This window comes from Salvelinus fontinalis, unplaced genomic scaffold (genome assembly GCF_029448725.1).
Source record: "Salvelinus fontinalis isolate EN_2023a unplaced genomic scaffold, ASM2944872v1 scaffold_0103, whole genome shotgun sequence".
Taxonomy (NCBI): Eukaryota; Metazoa; Chordata; class Actinopteri; order Salmoniformes; family Salmonidae; genus Salvelinus; species Salvelinus fontinalis.
The window spans coordinates 415,838-436,947 of NW_026600312.1; the positions used below are offsets into that span (position 1 = coordinate 415,838).

Genomic DNA, 21,110 nt, shown 5'->3' on the forward strand with positions numbered 1-21,110 from the left:
AGTATGGCTGGAGGGAGTTTCCACCTTAGTCCTCAATTCAATGTAACCATTGAGTGAGTGAACAAACTACCGAGTCTGTGCTCTTACCGATCGGACGACCTCGCTGATGAGCACAACAGGGGTGCGTCTGTTGCTAGGGGAACCGGGGAGGAGCCACTGGCTGTAGAGCTCCAATAGGAACTGAGAACAGGAGTGGATGTCTACACCTGCACGATGCTTCCTGTAGAGAGAGAAGAGAGGAGGACGTTAGAGAGAGAACAGGAGTAGATGTCTACACCTGTACAATGCTTCCTGTAGAAGGAGAAGAGAGGAGGACGTTAGAGAGAGAGAGAACAGGAGTGGATGTCTACACCTGTACGATGCTTCCTGTAGAGGGAGAAGAGAGGAGGACGTTAGAGAGAGAGAGAACAGGAGTGGACGTCTACACCTGTACGATGCTTCCTGTAGAGGGAGAAGAGAGGAGGACGTTAGAGAGAGAGAGAACAGGAGTGGATGTCTACACCTGCACGATGCTTCCTGTAGAAGGAGAAGAGAGGAGGACGTTAGAGAGAGAGAGAACAGGAGTGGATGTCTACACCTGTACGATGCTTCCTGTAGAGAGAGAAGAGAGGAGGACGTTAGAGAGAGAACAGGAGTAGATGTCTACACCTGTACGATGCTTCCTGTAGAGAGAGAAGAGAGGAGGACGTTAGAGAGAGAACAGGAGTGGATGTCTACACCTGTACGATGCTTCCTGTAGAGGGAGAAGAGAGGAGGACGTTAGAGAGAGAACAGGAGTGGATGTCTACACCTGTACGATGCTTCCTGTAGAGGGAGAAGAGAGGAGGACGTTAGAGAGAGAGAGAACAGGAGTGGATGTCTACACCTGTACGATGCTTCCTGTAGAGGGAGAAGAGAGGAGGACGTTAGAGAGAGAGAGAACAGGAGTGGATGTCTACACCTGTACGATGCTTCCTGTAGAGGGAGAAGAGAGGAGGACGTTAGAGAGAGAGAGAACAGGAGTGGATGTCTACACCTGCACGATGCTTCCTGTAGAGAGAGAAGAGAGGAGGACGTTAGAGAGAGAGAGAACAGGAGTGGATGTCTACACCTGTACGATGCTTCCTGTAGAGGGAGAAGAGAGGAGGACGTTAGAGAGAGAGAGAACAGGAGTGGATGTCTACACCTGCACGATGCTTCCTGTAGAGAGAGAAGAGAGGAGGACGTTAGAGAGAGAACAGGAGTAGATGTCTACACCTGTACGATGCTTCCTGTAGAGGGAGAAGAGAGGAGGACGTTAGAGAGAGAACAGGAGTGGATGTCTACACCTGTACGATGCTTCCTGTAGAAGGAGAAGAGAGGAGGACGTTAGAGAGAGAGAGAACAGGAGTGGATGTCTACACCTGTACGATGCTTCCTGTAGAGAGAGAAGAGAGGAGGACGTTAGAGAGAGAGAGAACAGGAGTGGATGTCTACACCTGTATCCTGCTTTCTGTTAGAGAGAGATGTGTGTGTTTTACCTGGAGTTGATAGGAGAGGTAGGAAGAGAGGCGGGGGCCGGAGTATCAGTATCATCTTCCTCATCCTCACCCCACTCTTCCTCTCTCAGAGGGGTAATGTTGTTGCCCAGCCACACAGAATGGATGGACACCTGATGGAGAGAGAGACAATAAAGGCGAGGATTTAGAGAGAGAGACAAAGGAGAGGATTTAGAGAGAGAGACAATAAAGGAGAGGATTTAGAGAGAGAGACAATAAAGGAGAGGATTTAGAGAGAGAGAGAGAGACAAAGGAGAGGCTTTAGAGAGAGAGACAAAGGAGAGGATTTAGAGAGAGAGACAAAGGAGAGGATTTAGAGAGAGAGACAAAGGAGAGGATTTAGAGAGAGAGACAATAAAGGAGAGGATTTAGAGAGAGAGAGAGACAAAGGAGAGGCTTTAGAGAGAGAGACAAAGGAGAGGATTTAGAGAGAGAGACAAAGGAGAGGATTTAGAGAGAGAGACAAAGGAGAGGATTTAGAGAGAGAGAGACAAAGGAGAGGATTTAGAGAGAGAGACAAAGGAGAGGATTTAGAGAGAGAGAGAGAGACAAAGGAGAGGATTTAGAGAGAGACAATAAAGGAGAGGCTTTAGAGAGAGAGAGAGACAAAGGATAGGAATTAGAGAGAGAGACAAAGGAAAGGAATTAGAGAGAGACAATAAAGGAGAGGATTTAGAGAGAGAGACAATAAAGGAGAGGATTTAGAGAGAGACAATAAAGGAGAGGCTTTAGAGAGAGAGACAAAGGAGAGGATTTAGAGAGAGACAATAAAGGAGAGGAATTAGAGAGAGAGAGACAAAGGAGAGGATTTAGAGAGAGAGAGAGAGACAAAGGAGAGGATTTAGAGAGAGACAATAAAGGAGAGGCTTTAGAGAGAGAGAGAGACAAAGGAGAGGAATTAGAGAGAGAGACAAAGGAAAGGAATTAGAGAGAGACAATAAAGGAGAGGATTTAGAGAGAGAGACAATAAAGGAGAGGATTTAGAGAGAGACAATAAAGGAGAGGCTTTAGAGAGAGAGACAAAGGAGAGGATTTAGAGCGAGACAATAAAGGAGAGGAATTAGAGAGAGAGACAAAGGAGAGGAATTAGAGAGAGAGACAAAGGAGAGGAATTAGAGAGAGAGACAAAGGAGAGGATTTAGAGAGAGACAATAAAGGAGAGGATTTAGAGAGAGAGAGAGACAAAGGAGAGGATTTAGAGAGAGACAAAGGAGAGGATTTAGAGAGAGAGACAATAAAGGAGAGGATTTAGAGAGAGAGAGAGACAAAGGAGAGGATTTAGAGAGAGAGAGAGAGACAAAGGAGAGGATTTAGAGAGAGAGACAAAGGAGAGGAATTAGAGAGAGAGACAAAGGAGAGGAATTAGAGAGAGAGACAAAGGAGAGGATTTAGAGAGAGACAATAAAGGAGAGGATTTAGAGAGAGAGAGAGACAAAGGAGAGGATTTAGAGAGAGACAAAGGAGAGGATTTAGAGAGAGAGAGACAATAAAGGAGAGGATTTAGAGAGAGAGAGAGACAAAGGAGAGGATTTAGAGAGAGAGAGAGAGACAAAGGAGAGGATTTAGAGAGAGAGAGAGAGAGACAAAGGAGAGGATTTAGAGAGAGAGAGACAAAGGAGAGGAATTAGAGAGAGAGACAAAGGAGAGGAATTAGAGAGAGAGACAAAGGAGAGGATTTAGAGAGAGACAATAAAGGAGAGGATTTAGAGAGAGAGAGAAACAAAGGAGAGGATTTAGAGAGAGAGAGAGAGACAAAGGAGAGGATTTAGAGAGAGACAAAGGAGAGGATTTAGAGAGAGAGACAATAAAGGAGAGGATTTAGAGAGAGAGAGAGAGACAAAGGAGAGGATTTAGAGAGAGACAAAGGAGAGGATTTAGAGAGAGAGACAATAAAGGAGAGGATTTAGAGAGAGAGAGAGACAAAGGAGAGGATTTAGAGAGAGAGAGAGAGACAAAGGAGAGGATTTAGAGAGAGAGAGAGACAAAGGAGAGGATTTAGAGAGACCCTGAAAATATCTGCAAGAGAAGGACACACAACTATGACATTTGGTCTGTCTGTCTTCCCTTTCCTCCCTAGCCCCCTCTCTCCTTCACTCCCCTCCATGGCTCATTCTACCTCCATCCTACCTGTCCCAGTTTGTAGTCCATGTTTCCCATCTCTCTCCCTCCCTCCATCCTACCTGTCCCAGTTTGTAGTCCATGTTTCCCATCTCTCTCCCTCCCTCCATCCTACCTGTCCCAGTTTGTAGTCCATGTTTCCCATCTCTCTCCCTCCATCCTACCTGTCCCAGTTTGTAGTCCATGTTTCCCATCTCTCTACCTCCATCCTACCTGTCCCAGTTTGTAGTCCATGTTTCCCATCTCTCTCCCTCCATCCTACCTGTCCCAGTTCGTAGTCCATGTTTCCCATCTCTCTCCCTCCCTCCTACCTGTCCCAGTTTGTAGTCCATGTTTCCCATCTCTCTCCCTCCATCCTACCTGTCCCAGTTTGTAGTCCATGTTTCCCATCTCTCTCCCTCCATCCTACCTGTCCCAGTTTGTAGTCCATGTTTCCCATCTCTCTACCTCCATCCTACCTGTCCCAGTTTGTAGTCCATGTTTCCCATCTCTCTCCCTCCATCCTATCTGTCCCAGTTTGTAGTCCATGTTTCCCATCTCTCTACCTCCATCCTACCTGTCCCAGTTTGTAGTCCATGTTTCCCATCTCTCTACCTCCATCCTACCTGTCCCAGTTTGTAGTCCATGTTTCCCATCTCTCTACCTCCATCCTACCTGTCCCAGTTTGTAGTCCATGTTTCCCATCTCTCTCCCTCCATCCTACCTGTCCCAGTTTGTAGTCCATGTTTCCCATCTCTACCTCCCTCCATCCTACCTGTCCCAGTTTGTAGTCCATGTTTCCCATCTCTCTCCCTCCATCCTACCTGTCCCAGTTTGTAGTCCATGTTTCCCATCTCTCTACCTCCATCCTACCTGTCCCAGTTTGTAGTCCATGTTTCCCATCTCTACCTCCCTCCATCCTACCTGTCCCAGTTTGTAGTCCATGTTTCCCATCTCTCTCCCTCCATCCTACCTGTCCCAGTTTGTAGTCCATGTTTCCCATCTCTAACTCCCTCCATCCTACCTGTCCCAGTTCGTAGTCCATGTTTCCCATCTCTCTCCCTCCATCCTACCTGTCCCAGTTTGTAGTCCATGTTTCCCATCTCTCTCCCTCCATCCTACCTGTCCCAGTTTGTAGTCCATGTTTCCCATCTCTCTACCTCCATCCTATCTGTCACAGTTTGTAGTCCATGTTTCCCATCTCTCTCTCTCCCTCCATCCTACCTGTCCCAGTTTGTAGTCCATGTTTCCCATCTCTCTACCTCCATCCTACCTGTCCCAGTTTGTAGTCCATGTTTCCCATCTCTCTCCCTCCATCCTACCTGTCCCAGTTTGTAGTCCATGTTTCCCATCTCTCTCCCTCCATCCTACCTGTCCCAGTTTGTAGTCCATGTTTCCCATCTCTCTCCCTCCATCCTACCTGTCCCAGTTTGTAGTCCATGTTTCCCATCTCTCTCCCTCCATCCTATCTGTCCCAGTTTGTAGTCCATGTTTCCCATCTCTCTCTCTACCTCCCTCCATCCTATCTGTCACAGTTTGTAGTCCATGTTTCCCATCTCTCTCCCTCCCTCCTACCTGTCCCAGTTTGTAGTCCATGTTTCCCATCTCTCTACCTCCATCCTACCTGTCCCAGTTTGTAGTCCATGTTTCCCATCTCTCTACCTCCATCCTACCTGTCCCAGTTTGTAGTCCATGTTTCCCATCTCTCTACCTCCCTCCATCCTACCTGTCCCAGTTTGTAGTCCATGTTTCCCATCTCTCTCTCTGTGTTGATCTGGAGCAGGAGTTTCTCATGGCTGATCAGTGTACCTGCTGAGACACAGAGAAACACACTGTTCATCAATTACTAGGACCACGGGGACCTCTGAACCCTGCACAGCTGAATGGATTTGACCCCAGGACGACACTACTAGAAACAACCAGGTCTACCTGGTGAGACAGCAGACAGGGAGGGGACAGGGTACCAGGTGTGTTACCTGGTGAGACAGCAGACAGGGAGGGGACAGGGTACCAGGTGTGTTACCTGGTGAGACAGCAGACAGGGAGGGGACAGGGTACCAGGTGTGTTACCTGGTGAGACAGCAGACAGGGAGGGGACAGGGTCCCAGGTGTGTTACCTGGTGAGACAGCAGACAGGGAGGGGACCCGGTGTGTTACCTGGTGAGACAGCAGACAGGGAGGGGACAGGGTCCCAGGTGTGTTACCTGGTGAGACAGCAGACAGGGAGGGGACCAGGTGTGTTACCTGGTGAGAGAGCAGACAGGGAGGGGACAGGGTACCAGGTGTGTTACCTGGTGAGACAGCAGACAGGGAGGGGACAGGGTCCCAGGTGTGTTACCTGGTGAGACAGCAGACAGGGAGGGGACAGGGTCCCAGGTGTGTTACCTGGTGAGACAGCAGACAGGGAGGGGACCAGGTGTGTTACCTGGTGAGACAGCAGACAGGGAGGGGACAGGGTCCCAGGTGTGTTACCTGGTGAGACAGCAGACAGGGAGGGGACAGGGTACCAGGTGTGTTACCTGGTGAGACAGCAGACAGGGAGGGGACCCGGTGTGTTACCTGGTGAGACAGCAGACAGGGAGGGGACAGGGTCCCAGGTGTGTTACCTGGTGAGACAGCAGACAGGGAGGGGACAGGGTCCCAGGTGTGTTACCTGGTGAGACAGCAGACAGGGAGGGGACAGGGTCCCAGGTGTGTTACCTGGTGAGACAGCAGACAGGGAGGGAACAGGGTCCCAGGTGTGTTACCTGGTGAGACAGCAGACAGGGAGGGGACAGGGTCCCAGGTGTGTTACCTGGTGAGACAGCAGACAGGGAGGGGACAGGGTACCAGGTGTGTTACCTGGTGAGACAGGGAGGGGACAGGGTCCCAGGTGTGTTACCTGGTGAGACAGCAGACAGGGAGGGGACAGGGTACCAGGTGTGTTACCTGGTGAGACAGGGATGGGACAGAGTACCAGGTGTGTTACCTCGTGAGACAGCAGACAGGGAGGGGACAGGGTACCAGGTGTGTTACCTGGTGAGACAGCAGACAGGGAGGGGACAGGGTACCAGGTGTGTTACCTGGTGAGACAGCAGACAGGGAGGGGACAGGGTACCAGGTGTGTTACCTGGTGAGACAGGTAGGAGACAGGGTACCAGGTGTGTTACCTGGTGAGACAGCAGACAGGGAGGGGACAGGGTACCAGGTGTGTTACCTGGTGAGACAGCAGACAGGGAGGGGACAGGGTCCCAGGTGTGTTACCTGGTGAGACAGCAGACAGGGAGGGGACAGGGTACCAGGTGTGTTACCTGGTGAGACAGCAGACAGGGAGGGGACAGGGTCCCAGGTGTGTTACCTGGTGAGACAGCAGACAGGGAGGGGACAGGGTCCCAGGTGTGTTACCTGGTGAGACAGCAGACAGGGAGGGGACAGGGTCCCAGGTGTGTTACCTGGTGAGACAGCAGACAGGGAGGGGACAGGGTACCAGGTGTGTTACCTGGTGAGACAGGTAGGAGACAGGGTACCAGGTGTGTTACCTGGTGAGACAGCAGACAGGGAGGGGACAGGGTACCAGGTGTGTTACCTGGTGAGACAGCAGACAGGGAGGGGACAGGGTCCCAGGTGTGTTACCTGGTGAGACAGCAGACAGGGAGGGGACAGGGTACCAGGTGTGTTACCTGGTGAGACAGCAGACAGGGAGGGGACAGGGTCCCAGGTGTGTTACCTGGTGAGACAGCAGACAGGGAGGGGACAGGGTCCCAGGTATGGTAGGGGTGGTGTGTGTGTACGTTGTCTCTCTTAGACACCATGGCCTGGATCTCTCTCTCCACCGCTCCTCTGATCACTGACAACTTCCTGCCAAACCTGACGGGGAGACAAGACCAACGCAATGTCAGGAAGAACTAGGTCACCTGTCAATATGAATATAGTATGAGGGGAAAAGCCATTCTAGAAAGTGAGACAATCTGAAGTCTGTGGTATTTTAGGCTTTTGTTGCTTGGTGTGGGTGTGTATAATGGGTAACCTGATAATTGGGTCAGAATTACAGACAGAGCCCAGAGTACACGAGTCGAAGTAGAAACCAGAGTTACAGACAGAGCCCAGAACACATGAGTCGAAGTAGAAACCAGTTACAGACAGAGCCCAGAGCACATGAGTCGAAGTCGAAGTAGAAACCAGAGTTACAGACAGAGCCCAGAGCACATGAGTCGAAGTAGAAACCAGAGTTACAGACAGAGCCCAGAGCACATGAGTCGAAGTAGAAACCAGAATTACAGACAGAGCCCAGAGCACATGAGTCGAAGTAGAAACCAGAATTACAGACAGACCCCAGAGCACATGAGTCGAAGTAGAAACCAGAATTACAGACAGAGCCCAGAGCACATGAGTCGAAGTCGAAGTAGAAACCAGAATTACAGACAGAGCCCAGAGCACATGAGTTGAAGTAGAAACCAGAATTACAGACAGAGCCCAGAGCACATGAGTCGAAGTAGAAACCAGAGTTGGGGTAAATAACTACCGATCTGATGTTCAGAAGTTGTTGTCGGTTGTAGGAAATGATAACGGATACATTGTGTAAACAGAGTACAAGAGAAAAGCTGGGTCGGAGCATGAATGAACGGCGGCCATCTTGTAATTTGAGTTAGTAAAAAAAATAATTTCACTGTATTTCTGCAGGGGACATTAAGACTTGAAACTTAATGTGTGTCTGTACCGTGTGTGTGTGTACCATGTGTGTGTGTGTGTGTGTGTGTGTGTGTGTGTGTGTGTGTACCATGTGTGTGTGTGTGTACCATGTGTGTGTACCATGTGTGTGTGTGTACCATGTGTGTGTGTGTGTGTGTGTGTGTACCATGTGTGTGTGTGTGTGTACCGTGTGTCCAGGACTTTAAGGGTCTTGTTTCTAGGCTGTTGCTCCAGACAGGAGACAGCAGGGTTCCCAGCAGTAGGGAGAGTCATGGCACTCAGAACCAGAGAGGTGATGGCCTGCACTGCTAACACATTCAACTGGGTCCGCTCCAAGTCCTCCTGTTCAACACACAGAGACAGAGAGGTGATGGCCTTCACTGCTAACACATTCAACTGGGTCCGCTCCAAGTCCTCCTGTTCAACACACAGAGACAGAGAGGTGATGGCCTGCACTGCTAACACATTCAACTGGGTCCGCTCCAAGTCCTCCTGTTCAACACACAGAGACAGAGAGGTGATGGCCTGCACTGCTAACACATTCAACTGGGTCCGCTCCAAGTCCTCCTGTTCAACACACAGAGACAGAGAGGTGATGGCCTTCACTGCTAACACATTCAACTGGGTCCGCTCCAAGTCCTCCTGTTCAACACACAGAGACAGAGAGGTGATGGCCTTCACTGCTAACACATTCAACTGGGTCCGCTCCAAGTCCTCCTGTTCAACACACAGAGACAGAGAGGTGATGGCCTGCACTGCTAACACATTCAACTGGGTCCGCTCCAAGTCCTCCTGTTCAACACACAGAGACAGAGAGACAGACAGAGACAGAGAGAGAGAGAGAGAGAGAGAGAGAGAGAGAGAGAGAGAGAGAGAGAGAGAGAGAGAGAGAGAGAGAGAGAGAGAGAGACAGAGAGAGTGGTGTGTGGTGTGTGTGTGTGTGTGTGTGTGTGTGTGTGTGTGTGTGTGTACCTCCTGTTCTCTCTCCTCCTCCTGGTCCATAGAGATGGGTTGAGTGACCAGAACTCCCAGCAGTGTGGCCCAGGTCTCTTCAAACTGGGTCCTACTGCTCCAGCCTGAACACCACACATGTTCATACGACAGGTTATACACACTTAAAGGACCAGTCTAACAGGCTACTGTAGATATGGAATAGACCTCTATAACAATGACATAACAGGTTATAAACACTTAAAATATCAATCTAACAGTCTACTGTAGATATGGAATAGACCTCTATAACCATGACATAACAGGTTATAAACACTTAAAGGATCAGTCTATCAGTCTAGTGTAGATTTGGAATAGACCTCTATAACCATGACATACCAGGTTATAAACACTTAAAGGATCAGTCTATCAGTCTAGTGTAGATTTGGAATAGACCTCTATAACCATGACATACCAGGTTATAAACACTTAAAGGATCAGTCTATCAGTCTAGTGTAGATTTGGAATAGACCTCTATAACCATGACATAACAGGTTATAAACACTTAAAGGATCAGTCTATCAGTCTAGTGTAGATTTGGAATAGACCTCTATAACAATGACATAACAGGTTATAAACACTTAAAGGATCAGTCTATCAGTCTAGTGTAGATATGGAATAGACCTCTATAACCATGACATAACAGGTTATAAACACTCGGACCTCTCACCCAGTGTGTTGATGCGATAAAGGAACTCCCTGAACACGTCTTTCTCCTGAAGGAACTCAACGGGGATCTCAGGCAGGGTGGTGCCAAACTCTCCCCCCGGCCGAGGGGACCAGCCCAGCTTCCACACCTACAAAGGTTACACACAGACACGTTACAGGGGAAATACACTGGGGGGGTCGCAAAACATAACTAGGCTTTACAGGGGAACTACACTGGGGGGAGGGGGGGGGTCGCAAAACATAACTAGGCCTTACAGGGGGACTACACTGGGGGGGGGGGGTTGCAAAACATAACTAGGCTTTACAGGGGAACTACACTGGGGGGGGGGGGGGGGGGGGTCGCAAAACATAACTAGGCTTTACAGGGGGACTACACTGGGGAGGGGGGGGGGTCGCAAAACATAACTAGGCTTTACAGGGGGACTACACTGGGGGGGGGGGGGTTGCAAAACATAACTAGGCTTTACAGGGGAACTACACTGGGGGGGGGGGGGGTCGCAAAACATAACTAGGCTTTACAGGGGGACTACACTGGGGAGGGGGGGGGGGGGGGTCGCAAAACATAACTAGGCTTTACAGGGGAACTACACTGGGGGGGGGGGGGGGGGGGGTCGCAAAAAATAACTAGGCTTTACAGGGGGACTACGGGGGGGGGGGGGTCGCAAAAAATGACTAGGCTTTACAGGGGGACTACACTGGACACGGAACTTTAAATAGTGTTCCCTGGCACCAGTCACAAGTTGTTATAGGTGAAAATAGAAGCAGAAGGCTTTTGGCCGAGCAGCACGAGTCACTGACAGAGCTGTTGATGTTTCATTGAAATGCTCTGCGAACATCTCACACACACAGTGACTGACCAGAGGGGGGGGACTCTAGTGTAGCTGTTGACCAAGGGGGGGGGACACGGACGGACTCTAGTGTAGCTGTTGACCGGGGGGGGGGGGGGGGGGACTCTAGTGTAGCTGTTGACCGGGGGGGGAGGCTCTAGTGTAGCTGTTGACCAGGGGGGGTACTCTAGTGTAGCTGTTGACCAGGGTGGGGGGGGGGGGGGGGGTCTCTAGTGTAGCTGTTGACCAGGGGGGGGGGTCTCTAGTGTAGCTGTTGACCAGGGGGGGGGGGGGGGGCTCTAGTGTAGCTGTTGACCAGGGGGGGTACTCTAGTGTAGCTGTTGACCAGTGACTGACCAGAGGGGGGACTCTAGTGTAGCTGTTGACCAGTGACTGACCAGGGGGGGGACTCTAGTGTAGCTGTTGACCAGTGACTGACCAGGGGGGGGACTCTAGTGTAGCTGTTGACCAGTGACTGACCAGGGGGGGGACTCTAGTGTAGCTGTTGACCAGGGGGGGGGGGGGGGGGGGACTCTAGTGTAGCTGTTGACCAGGGGGGGGACTCTAGTGTAGCTGTTGACCAGGGGGGGGGGGGGGGGGGGGGACTCTAGTGTAGCTGTTGACCAGTGACTGACCAGGGGGGGACTCTAGTGTAGCTGTTGACCAGTGACTGACCAGGGGGGGACTCTAGTGTAGCTGTTGACCAGTGATTGACCAGGGGGGGGGACTCTAGTGTAGCTGTTGACCAGGGGGGGGGGGGGGACTCTAGTGTAGCGGTTGACCAGGGGTGGGACTCTAGTGTAGCGGTTGACCAGGGGTGGGACTCTAGTGTAGCTGTTGACCAGTGACTGACCAGGGGGGGGACTCTAGTGTAGCTGTTGACCAGTGACTGACCAGGGGGGGACTCTAGTGTAGCTGTTGACCAGGGGGGGGACTCTAGTGTAGCTGTTGACCAGTGACTGACCAGGGGGGGGACTCTAGTGTAGCTGTTGACCAGTGACTGACCAGGGGGGGGACTCTAGTGTAGCTGTTGACCAGTGACTGACCAGGGGGGGGACTCTAGTGTAGCTGTTGACCAGGGGGGGGGACTCTAGTGTAGCTGTTGACCAGTGAATGACCAGGGGGGGACTCTAGTGTAGCTGTTGACCAGTGACTGACCAGGGGGGGGACTCTAGTGTAGCTGTTGACCAGTGACTGACCAGGGGGGGGACTCTAGTGTAGCTGTTGACCAGTGACTGACCAGGGGGGGGACTCTAGTGTAGCTGTTGACCAGTGACTGACCAGGGGGGGACTCTAGTGTAGCTGTTGACCAGGGGGGGGACTCTAGTGTAGCTGTTGACCAGTGACTGACCAGGGGGGGACTCTAGTGTAGCTGTTGACCAGTGATTGACCAGGGGGGGGGACTCTAGTGTAGCTGTTGACCAGTGACTGACCAGGGGGGGACTCTAGTGTAGCTGTTGACCAGTGACTGACCAGGGGGGGGACTCTAGTGTAGCTGTTGACCAGTGACTGACCAGGGGGGGGACTCTAGTGTAGCTGTTGACCAGTGACTGACCAGGGGGGGGACTCTAGTGTAGCTGTTGACCAGTGACTGACCAGGGGGGGGACTCTAGTGTAGCTGTTGACCAGTGACTGACCAGGGGGGGGACTCTAGTGTAGCTGTTGACCAGTGACTGACCAGGGGGGGGACTCTAGTGTAGCTGTTGACCAGTGACTGACCAGGGGGGGACTCTAGTGTAGCTGTTGACCAGGGGGGGGACTCTAGTGTAGCTGTTGACCAGTGACTGACCAGGGGAGGGACTCTAGTGTAGCTGTTGACCAGTGACTGACCAGGGGGGGGACTCTAGTGTAGCTGTTGACCAGTGACTGACCAGGGGGGGGACTCTAGTGTAGCTGTTGACCAGTGACTGACCAGGGGGGGGACTCTAGTGTAGCTGTTGACCAGTGACTGACCAGGGGGGGACTCTAGTGTAGCTGTTGACCAGTGACTGACCAGGGGGGGGGGGACTCTAGTGTAGCTGTTGACCAGGGGGGGGGGACTCTAGTGTAGCTGTTGACCAGTGACTGACCAGGGTGGGGACTCTAGTGTAGCTGTTGACCAGTGGTAGTCTGGACAGACTGATGATGATGTTTCGGAGCATCGGCGTGAGGAAGGCTGGGATTCCGCTGTTTCTATGGTGACCCAGAGACAGAACGCTCTGGAGACCCTCCACCAGCTCAGCCATGATCTCACACGACCGTCGCTCACACACGTCTGGAACACACACACACACACACACACACACACACACACACACACACACACACACACACACACACACACACACACACACACACACACACACACACACACACACACACACACATTAGAGAGAACACTTCTAATGCAGATTAAAACACAGCAAGACAACAGACTGTATTTGTAGCCACTAGCCAGAAGATTTAACAATGATGAAACATGTTATAACTCACTGAGACTGGCTGACTAGAAAGACAATGGAAACATAACAACTATATTACTTACTGTCAGTGTTTGGAGAGTGGACCTGGTCTGAATCACTGTCTGACCCGGTGGTTCTCTTCCTCTCTGGATGTAAGAGATGGTCACCTGGACCCACCGCCACTAGAGAGGAGAGAGAGAGAGAGGGGAGAGAGAGAGGGAGAGGAGAGAGAGGTAGAGGAGAGAGGAAAGAGAGAGAGAGGCAAAGGGAGAGAGAGGTAGAGGAGAGAGAGAGGCAAAGGGAGAGAGAGGTAGAGGAGAGAGAGAGGTAGAGGAGAGAGGAAAGAGGGAGGAGAGAGGAAAGAGAGAGAGGGAGAGGAGAGAGGAAAGAGAGAGAGGAGAGAGGAAAGAGAGAGAGGAGAGAGGAAAGAGAGAGAGGAGAGAGGAAAGAGAGAGAGGGAGAGGAGAGAGGAAAGAGAGAGAGGAGAGAGGAAAGAGAGAGAGGAGAGAGGAAAGAGAGAGAGGGAGAGGAGAGAGGAAAGAGAGAGAGCGAGAGGAGAGAGGAAAGAGAGAGAGGAGAGAGGAAAGAGAGAGAGGAGAGAGGAAAGAGAGAGAGGAGAGAGGAAAGAGAGAGAGGGAGAGGAGAGAGGAAAGAGAGAGAGCGAGAGGAGAGAGGAAAGAGAGAGAGGAGAGAGGAAAGAGGAGAGAGGGAGAGGAGAGAGAGTTCAATACTTTATTTGGATGTGTAATAAAACATTGGCAGCAGAGGAAAAGCCTAGAAGTAATTTAGGCAATATTGCCCGAGGAGGTGTGATATATGGTCAATATACCATGGCTAAGGGCTGTTCTTAAGCACGATGCAACACGGAGTGCCTGGATACAACCCTTAGCCGTGGTATACTGGCAATACACTGTACCACACACCCCTAAGGTTCCTTATTGCTATTATAAACTGGTTAGCAACATTAAAAAAAGAAAAGTAAAATTATTTTTTTTGTCATACCCGTGATATATGGTCTCATATATTACACGGCTTTCAGCCTATCAGCATTCAGAGCTCGAACCACCCAGTTTATAAATGCGGTTTCGTCACGGTCACACCACATGCAAATCCACTAATAGTGGCCAGGTCCATTCCCTCTGTCCTTCACACACTAACCTGCAGTGATGAGGAGTCGTAGACAGTGTATGACAGAGCAGGTGTGTGTTTTGTACTGGGCTGTAGACAGAGTGTTCCAGACACAGGGCTGTTGCAGGGCCAGACACAGACAGGACAGTGCCCCCTGCAGGTCAACACTCAGAGGAACACTGTCCTGGAGAACACGCCAGACCACCAACTAGAGAGAGAGAGAGACACACCATGAAGCAGGGTTTATTCTGGATGAAAAAGGGGCTTAGGTGGTGGGCGAGAGGGCCCCCCCCCACCCATCTTGGCGGTGTAGAGAAATGTTAAACGTTTTAAGGAAATTTCCTGGAATTCGAGAAATGTCTCCATGGAGATGAGAGAAAATGGTGCCGTTTTAAAAAGCTACTGTTGGTCAATGATATGCATGTTGCCATGGGTGATGCTGTGTCCTTCAGCTCAAACATAACAACTAAATCCATAGCGCTAAATTCACCATTTTGGGGGGGGGGGGATTTTCACTTCTCCCTGACCGTCTAACTTTTATTTAGGTGATTTTTATTTCTCAAAAGACGATAATATTTCCAAATACATAAAGTCCATTATCTCTTCTACATACTCTATATCTGGTTTAAGCGGTTTATACATTGAAATGTTTTCCCTAAAATGTATGTAAAAAATGTATAACCTGTTTTACACTGTTTGGACATAGGTGGCCCCCCTAAAAAACAACACTTTGTCAAGTCTTTTCTCATTGGCCAGTGAAAGGGTCAAGGGTTAGAGGTCAGGGATTATAAGCTTCTTACCTCGGTAGCCATGGTGGTGAAGGTGGTGATGAGATGTTGTTTGTCTTCAGGGATTTGTAGAGGGGAAGGAAGTTGACCCACACACAGCAGATACTGAGACACAGCTCTACACAGAGACATCACCCGCGGGTAGAGTCCAGGCTCACCTAGAATACACACACAGCAGATACTGAGACACCGCTCTACACAGAGACATCACCCGCGGGTAGAGTCCAGCCTCACCTAGAATACACACACAGCAGATACTGAGACACCGCTCTACACAGAGACATCACCCGCGGGTAGAGTCCAGGCTCACCTAGAATACACACACAGCAGATACTGAGACACCGCTCTACACAGAGACATCACCCGCGGGTAGAGTCCAGCCTCACCTAGAATACACACACAGCAGATACTGAGACACCGCTCTACACAGAGACATCACCCGCGGGTAGAGTCCAGCCTCACCTAGAATACACACACAGCAGATACAGAGAAACATCTCTACACAGAGACATCACCCGCGGGTAGAGTCCAGCCTCACCTAGAATACACACACAGCAGATACTGAGACACCGCTCTACACAGAGACATCACCCGCGGGTAGAGTCCAGCCTCACCTAGAATACACACACAGCAGATACTGAGACACCGCTCTACACAGAGACATCACCCGCGGGTAGAGTCCAGCCTCACCTAGAATACACACACAGCAGATACTGAGACACCGCTCTACACAGAGACATCACCCGCGGGTAGAGTCCAGCCTCACCTAGAATAAGGGTGAGCGTCAGACAGCGTCAGACATTTGAGTCTTTATGGTTCTGGCCAGGTCCACAGTTTAATCAGGTAACATCACAGTGTGATGTAATAATGGTACAATCTGGCCAGGTCCACAGTTTAATCAGGTAACATCACAGTGTGATGTAATAATGGTACAATCTGGCCAGGTCCACAGTTTAATCAGGTAACATCACAGTGTGATGTAATAATGGAACAATCTGGCCAGGTCCACCGTTTAATCAGGTAACATCACAGTGTGATGTAATAATGGAACAATCTGGCCAGGTCAACAGTTTAATCAGGTAACATCACAGTGTGATGTAATAATGGAACAATCTGGTCAGGTCAACAGTTTAATCAGGTAACATCACAGTGTGATGTAATAATGGAACAATCTGGCCAGGTCAACAGTTTAATCAGGTAACATCACAGTGTGATGTAATAATGGAACAATCTGGCCAGGTCCACAGTTTAATCAGGTAACATCACAGTGTGATGTAATAATGGAACAATCTGGCCAGGTCAACAGTTTAATCAGGTAACATCACAGTGTGATGTAATAATGGAACAATCTGGCCAGGTCAACAGTTTAATCAGGTAACATCACAGTGTGATGTAATAATGGAACAATCTGGCCAGGTCAACAGTTTAATCAGGTAACATCACAGTGTGATGTAATAATGGTACAATCTGGCCAGGTCCACAGTTTAATCAGGTAACATCACAGTGTGATGTAATAATGGAACAATCTGGCCAGGTCCACAGTTTAATCAGGTAACATCACAGTGTGATGTAATAATGGAACGATCTGGCCAGGTCCACAGTTTAATCAGGTAACATCACAGTGTGATGTAATAATGGAACAATCTGGCCAGGTCCACCGTTTAATCAGGTAACATCACAGTGTGATGTAATAATGGAACAATCTGGCCAGGTCCACAGTTTAATCAGGTAACATCACAGTGTGATGTAATAATGGAACAATCTGGCCAGGTCCACCGTTTAATCAGGTAACATCACAGTGTGATGTAATAATGGAACAATCTGGCCAGGTCCACAGTTTAATCAGGTAACATCACAGTGTGATGTAATAATGGAACAATCTGGCCAGGTCCACCGTTTAATCAGGTAACATCACAGTGTGATGTAATAATGGAACAATCTGGCCAGGTCCACAGTTTAATCAGGTAACATCACAGTGTGATGTAATAATGGAACAATCTGGCCAGGTCCACCGTTTAATCAGGTAACATCACAGTGTGATGTAATAATGGAACAATCTGGCCAGGTCAACAGTTTAAACAGGTAACATCACAGTGTGATGTAATAATGGTACAATCTGGCCAGGTCCACCGTTTAATCAGGTAACATCACAGTGTGATGTAATAATGGTACAATCTGGCCAGGTCCACAGTTTAATCAGGTAACATCACAGTGTGATGTAATAATGGAACAATCTGGCCAGGTCCACAGTTTAATCAGGTAACATCACAGTGTGATGTAATAATGGAACAATCTGGCCAGGTCCACAGTTTAATCAGGTAACATCACAGTGTGATGTAATAATGGAACAATCTGGCCAGGTCCACAGTTTAATCAGGTAACATCACAGTGTGATGTAATAATGGAACAATCTGGCCAGGTCCACAGTTTAATCAGGTAACATCACAGTGTGATGTAATAATGGAACAATCTGGCCAGGTCTAAAAGACTCAATCTGACGTACAGCGGGGAAAGGCTTTTAGTTGCCAGATCCTCCCATTTTTCAGCACAGCCCAGGATTCGAACCAACAACCTTCCGAGTTACTCTTACATTTACATTTAAGTCATTTAGCAGACGCTCTTATCCAGAGCGACTTACAATTTGGAAAGTTCATACATATTCATCCTGGTCCCCCCGTGGGAATTGAACCCACAACCCTGGCGTTGCAAGCGCCATGCTCTACCAACTGAGCCACACGGGACCTCTTACCATACACGATAGCCAGTTTGTCCCAGTAGGGCTCGGCCGGGTCAGGTTTGGCCGGCGGCAGGAAGGAATGGTGTGGAACAGGAAGTAGCTGTGTGACCTCGCTCAGATGATCCAGGGTCACGGCCAGGGCCGTCTCCAATAGCAACGACCCCTGACCCCGGGTTAACCTCTGAACCCCCAGACTCAGACACGGACAGAGGAGAGACAGGTTGAAGTCCTGGTGGAGAGAGAGAGAGAGGTAAGTGTGTGTGTGTGTGTGTGTGTGTGTGTGTGTGTGTGTGTGTGTGTGTGTGTGTGTGTGTGTGTGTGTGTGTGTGTGTGTGTGTGTGTGTGTGTGTGTGTGTTACCTTGCAGGTCATGATGGTAGAGAGGTCGTCAGGAGGTAGTTTGGTCAGGAGTTCCGTTGTCTCCAGGAATGACCCGTCACCACGGAGACAACACTGGGACATCACCAAGGCAACATACCACTCCTGGAACAAGACATACACACGTTGAATATGATAGACACAAACACACGCTTTTCTAAAGCACACACACACACACACACACATTTGATAAAACACACACACACACACACACCTTGTCAGCCTTGACTAGTTCAGGGGCAGGTGGCGGATCCCCATCCAGGGGGTGTGATGTCACAGGAGGGGAGGGGCTGCTGGTGTCCTCAGCAACGGTGGCTCGGAACCTGTCCAGCAGGGAGTAGAACCTCTGGTGCCTAGCAACAAGAGGCAGGAAATGACATTACACAACATTACCAGCTTTTTGTTATTGGACTCTGGAGCAGTGGAAACTCGTTCTCTGGAGTGATGAATCACGCTTCACTATCTGGCAGTCTGACGGATAAATCTGGGTTTGGCGGATGCCAGGAGAACGCTACCTGCCCCAATCGACAGTGCCAACTGTAAAGTTTGGTGGAGGAGGAATAATGGTCTGGGGAAAGGGAAGGGAAATCGTAACTGTACAGCATAACAATGACATTCTAGAAGATTCTGTGCTTCCAACTTTGTTGGCTCACCCGTCAGGACAGTGTTGTACAGAGGAGCGAGGTCCATACAGAAATAGTTTGTCGAGATCGGTGTGGAAAAGTTGACTGGCCTGCACAGAGCCCTGACCTCAACCCCATCGAACACCTTCGGGATGAATTACAACACGGACTGTGAGCCAGGCCTAAACGCCCAACATCAGTGCCCGACCTCACTAATACTCTTGTGGCTGAATAGAAGCAAGTCCCCAAAGCAGAAATGTTCCAACATCTAGTGGAAAGCCTTCCCAGAAGACTGGAGGCTGTTATAGCAGCAATGTTCCAACATCTAGTGGAAAGCCTTCCCAGAAGATCAGAGGATGCTATAGCAGCAAAGGGGGAACCAACTCCAGATTAATACCCATGATTTTGGAATGAGATGTTTGACGAGCAGGTGTCCACATACTTTTGGTCATGTAGTGTAGCTTTCACATAAGAAGATAATGTACCTTTGAATGGAATGAAAGAGAAGAGAAGGTAAGAAGAGGAGAAGAAGAGAGAGGAGAGGATAGAAGAGGAGAGGATAGGAGAGGATAGAAGAGGAGAGGATAGGAGAGGACAAGAGAAGAGAAGAGAAGAGAAGAGAAGAGAAGAGAAGAGAAGAGAAGAGAAGAGAAGAGAAGAGAAGAGAAGAGAAGAGAAGAGAAGAGAAGAGGAGAGGAGAGAAGGGGAGAAGAGGAGGAGAATAGGAGAGGGAAGCAGAGGAGAGGAGAAGAGGAGGAGAAAATAGGAGGGGAGGATAAGAGAGGGAAGCAGAGGAGAATAGGAGAGGGAAGCAGAGGAGAGGAGAAGAGGAGGAGAAAATAGGAGGGGAGGATAAGAGAGGGAAGCAGAGGAGAATAAGAGAGGAAGCAGAGGAGAGGAGAAGAGGAGGGGAGGATAAGAGAGGGAAGCAGAGGAGAATAGGAGAGGGAAGCAGAGGAGAGGAGAAGAGGAGGAGAAAATAGGAGGGGAGGATAAGAGAGGGAAGCAGAGGAGAATAGGAGAGGGAAGCAGAGGAGAGGAGAAGAGGAGGGGAGGATAAGAGAGGGAAGCAGAGGAGAATAGGAGAGGGAAGCAGAGGAGAGGAGAAGAGGAGGAGAAAATAGGAGGGGAGGATAAGAGAGGGAAGCAGAGGAGAATAAGAGAGGGAAGCAGAGGAGAGGAGAAGAAAATAGGAGGGGAGGATAAGAGAGGGAAGCAGAGGAGAATAGGAGAGGGAAGCAGAGGAGAGGAGAAGAGGAGGAGAAAATAGGAGGGGAGGATAAGAGAGGGAAGCAGAGGAGAATAAGAGAGGGAAGCAGAGGAGAGGAGAAGAGGAGGAGAAAATAGGAGGGGAGGATAAGAGAGGGAAGCAGAGGAGAATAAGAGAGGGAAGCAGAGGAGAATAAGAGAGGGAAGCAGAGGAGAGAAGGAAGGAGAGGAGGAGAGGAGATGAGATGAGTATTGTTACCGTTGAGCTAGTCCACTGATCTGAAGGTATTCCTGGATTCTGTCCAGTTCCTCCACCGGCAGCTGGGCTACACTGTTCTAAAGAGGAACAGAGAACATGTTCAGATGGACTATACTGTTCTATAGAGGAACAGAGAGAGAACATGTTCTATACTGTTCTATAGAGGAACAGAGAGAGAACATGTTCTATACTGTTCTATAGAGGAACAGAGAACATGTTCAGATGGACTATACTGTTCTATAGAGGAACAGAGAGAACATGTTCAGATGGACTATACTGTTCTATAGAGGAACAGAGAGAGAACATGTTCTATACTGTTCTATAGAGGAACAGAGAGAGAACATGTTCAGATGGACTATACTGTTCTATAGAGGAACAGAGAACATGTTCAGCTGGACTATACTGTTCTATAGAGGAACAGAGAGAGAACATGTTCTATACTGTTCTATAGAGGAACAGAGAGAGATCATGTTCTAGACTGTTCTATAGAGGAACAGAGAGAACATGTTCAGATGGACTAGACTGTTCTATAGAGGAACAGAGATCATGTTCTATACTGTTCTATAGAGGAACAGAGAGAGATCATGTTCTATACTGTTCTATAGAGGAACAGAGAACATGTTCAGATGGACTATACTGTTCTATAGAGGAACAGAGAGAACATGTTCAGATGGACTATACTGTTCTATAGAGGAACAGAGAACATGTTCAGATGGACTATACTGTTCTATAGAGGAACAGAGAGAGAACATGTTCTATACTGTTCTATAGAGGAACAGA

General features: G+C 49.5%; 1 protein-coding gene across 1 annotated transcript in view; it reads right to left on the minus strand.

The window, feature by feature from the left end:
• htt (huntingtin) overlaps positions 1-21,110 on the minus strand; it is a gene marked incomplete at its 5' end in the record, with an annotated part of 51,098 nt that overhangs the window by 21,195 nt on the left and 8,793 nt on the right. Inside the window, 15 exon segments of the mRNA XM_055911891.1 lie at positions 88-220; positions 1,500-1,630; positions 5,341-5,426; positions 7,321-7,460; positions 8,470-9,074; positions 9,255-9,358; positions 9,943-10,069; positions 12,838-13,022; positions 13,293-13,391; positions 14,368-14,545; positions 15,138-15,283; positions 17,875-18,091; positions 18,222-18,344; positions 18,454-18,592; positions 20,331-20,407. Of these exon segments, the coding sequence (XP_055767866.1) occupies positions 88-220; positions 1,500-1,630; positions 5,341-5,426; positions 7,321-7,460; positions 8,470-9,074; positions 9,255-9,358; positions 9,943-10,069; positions 12,838-13,022; positions 13,293-13,391; positions 14,368-14,545; positions 15,138-15,283; positions 17,875-18,091; positions 18,222-18,344; positions 18,454-18,592; positions 20,331-20,407 (2,490 nt within the window).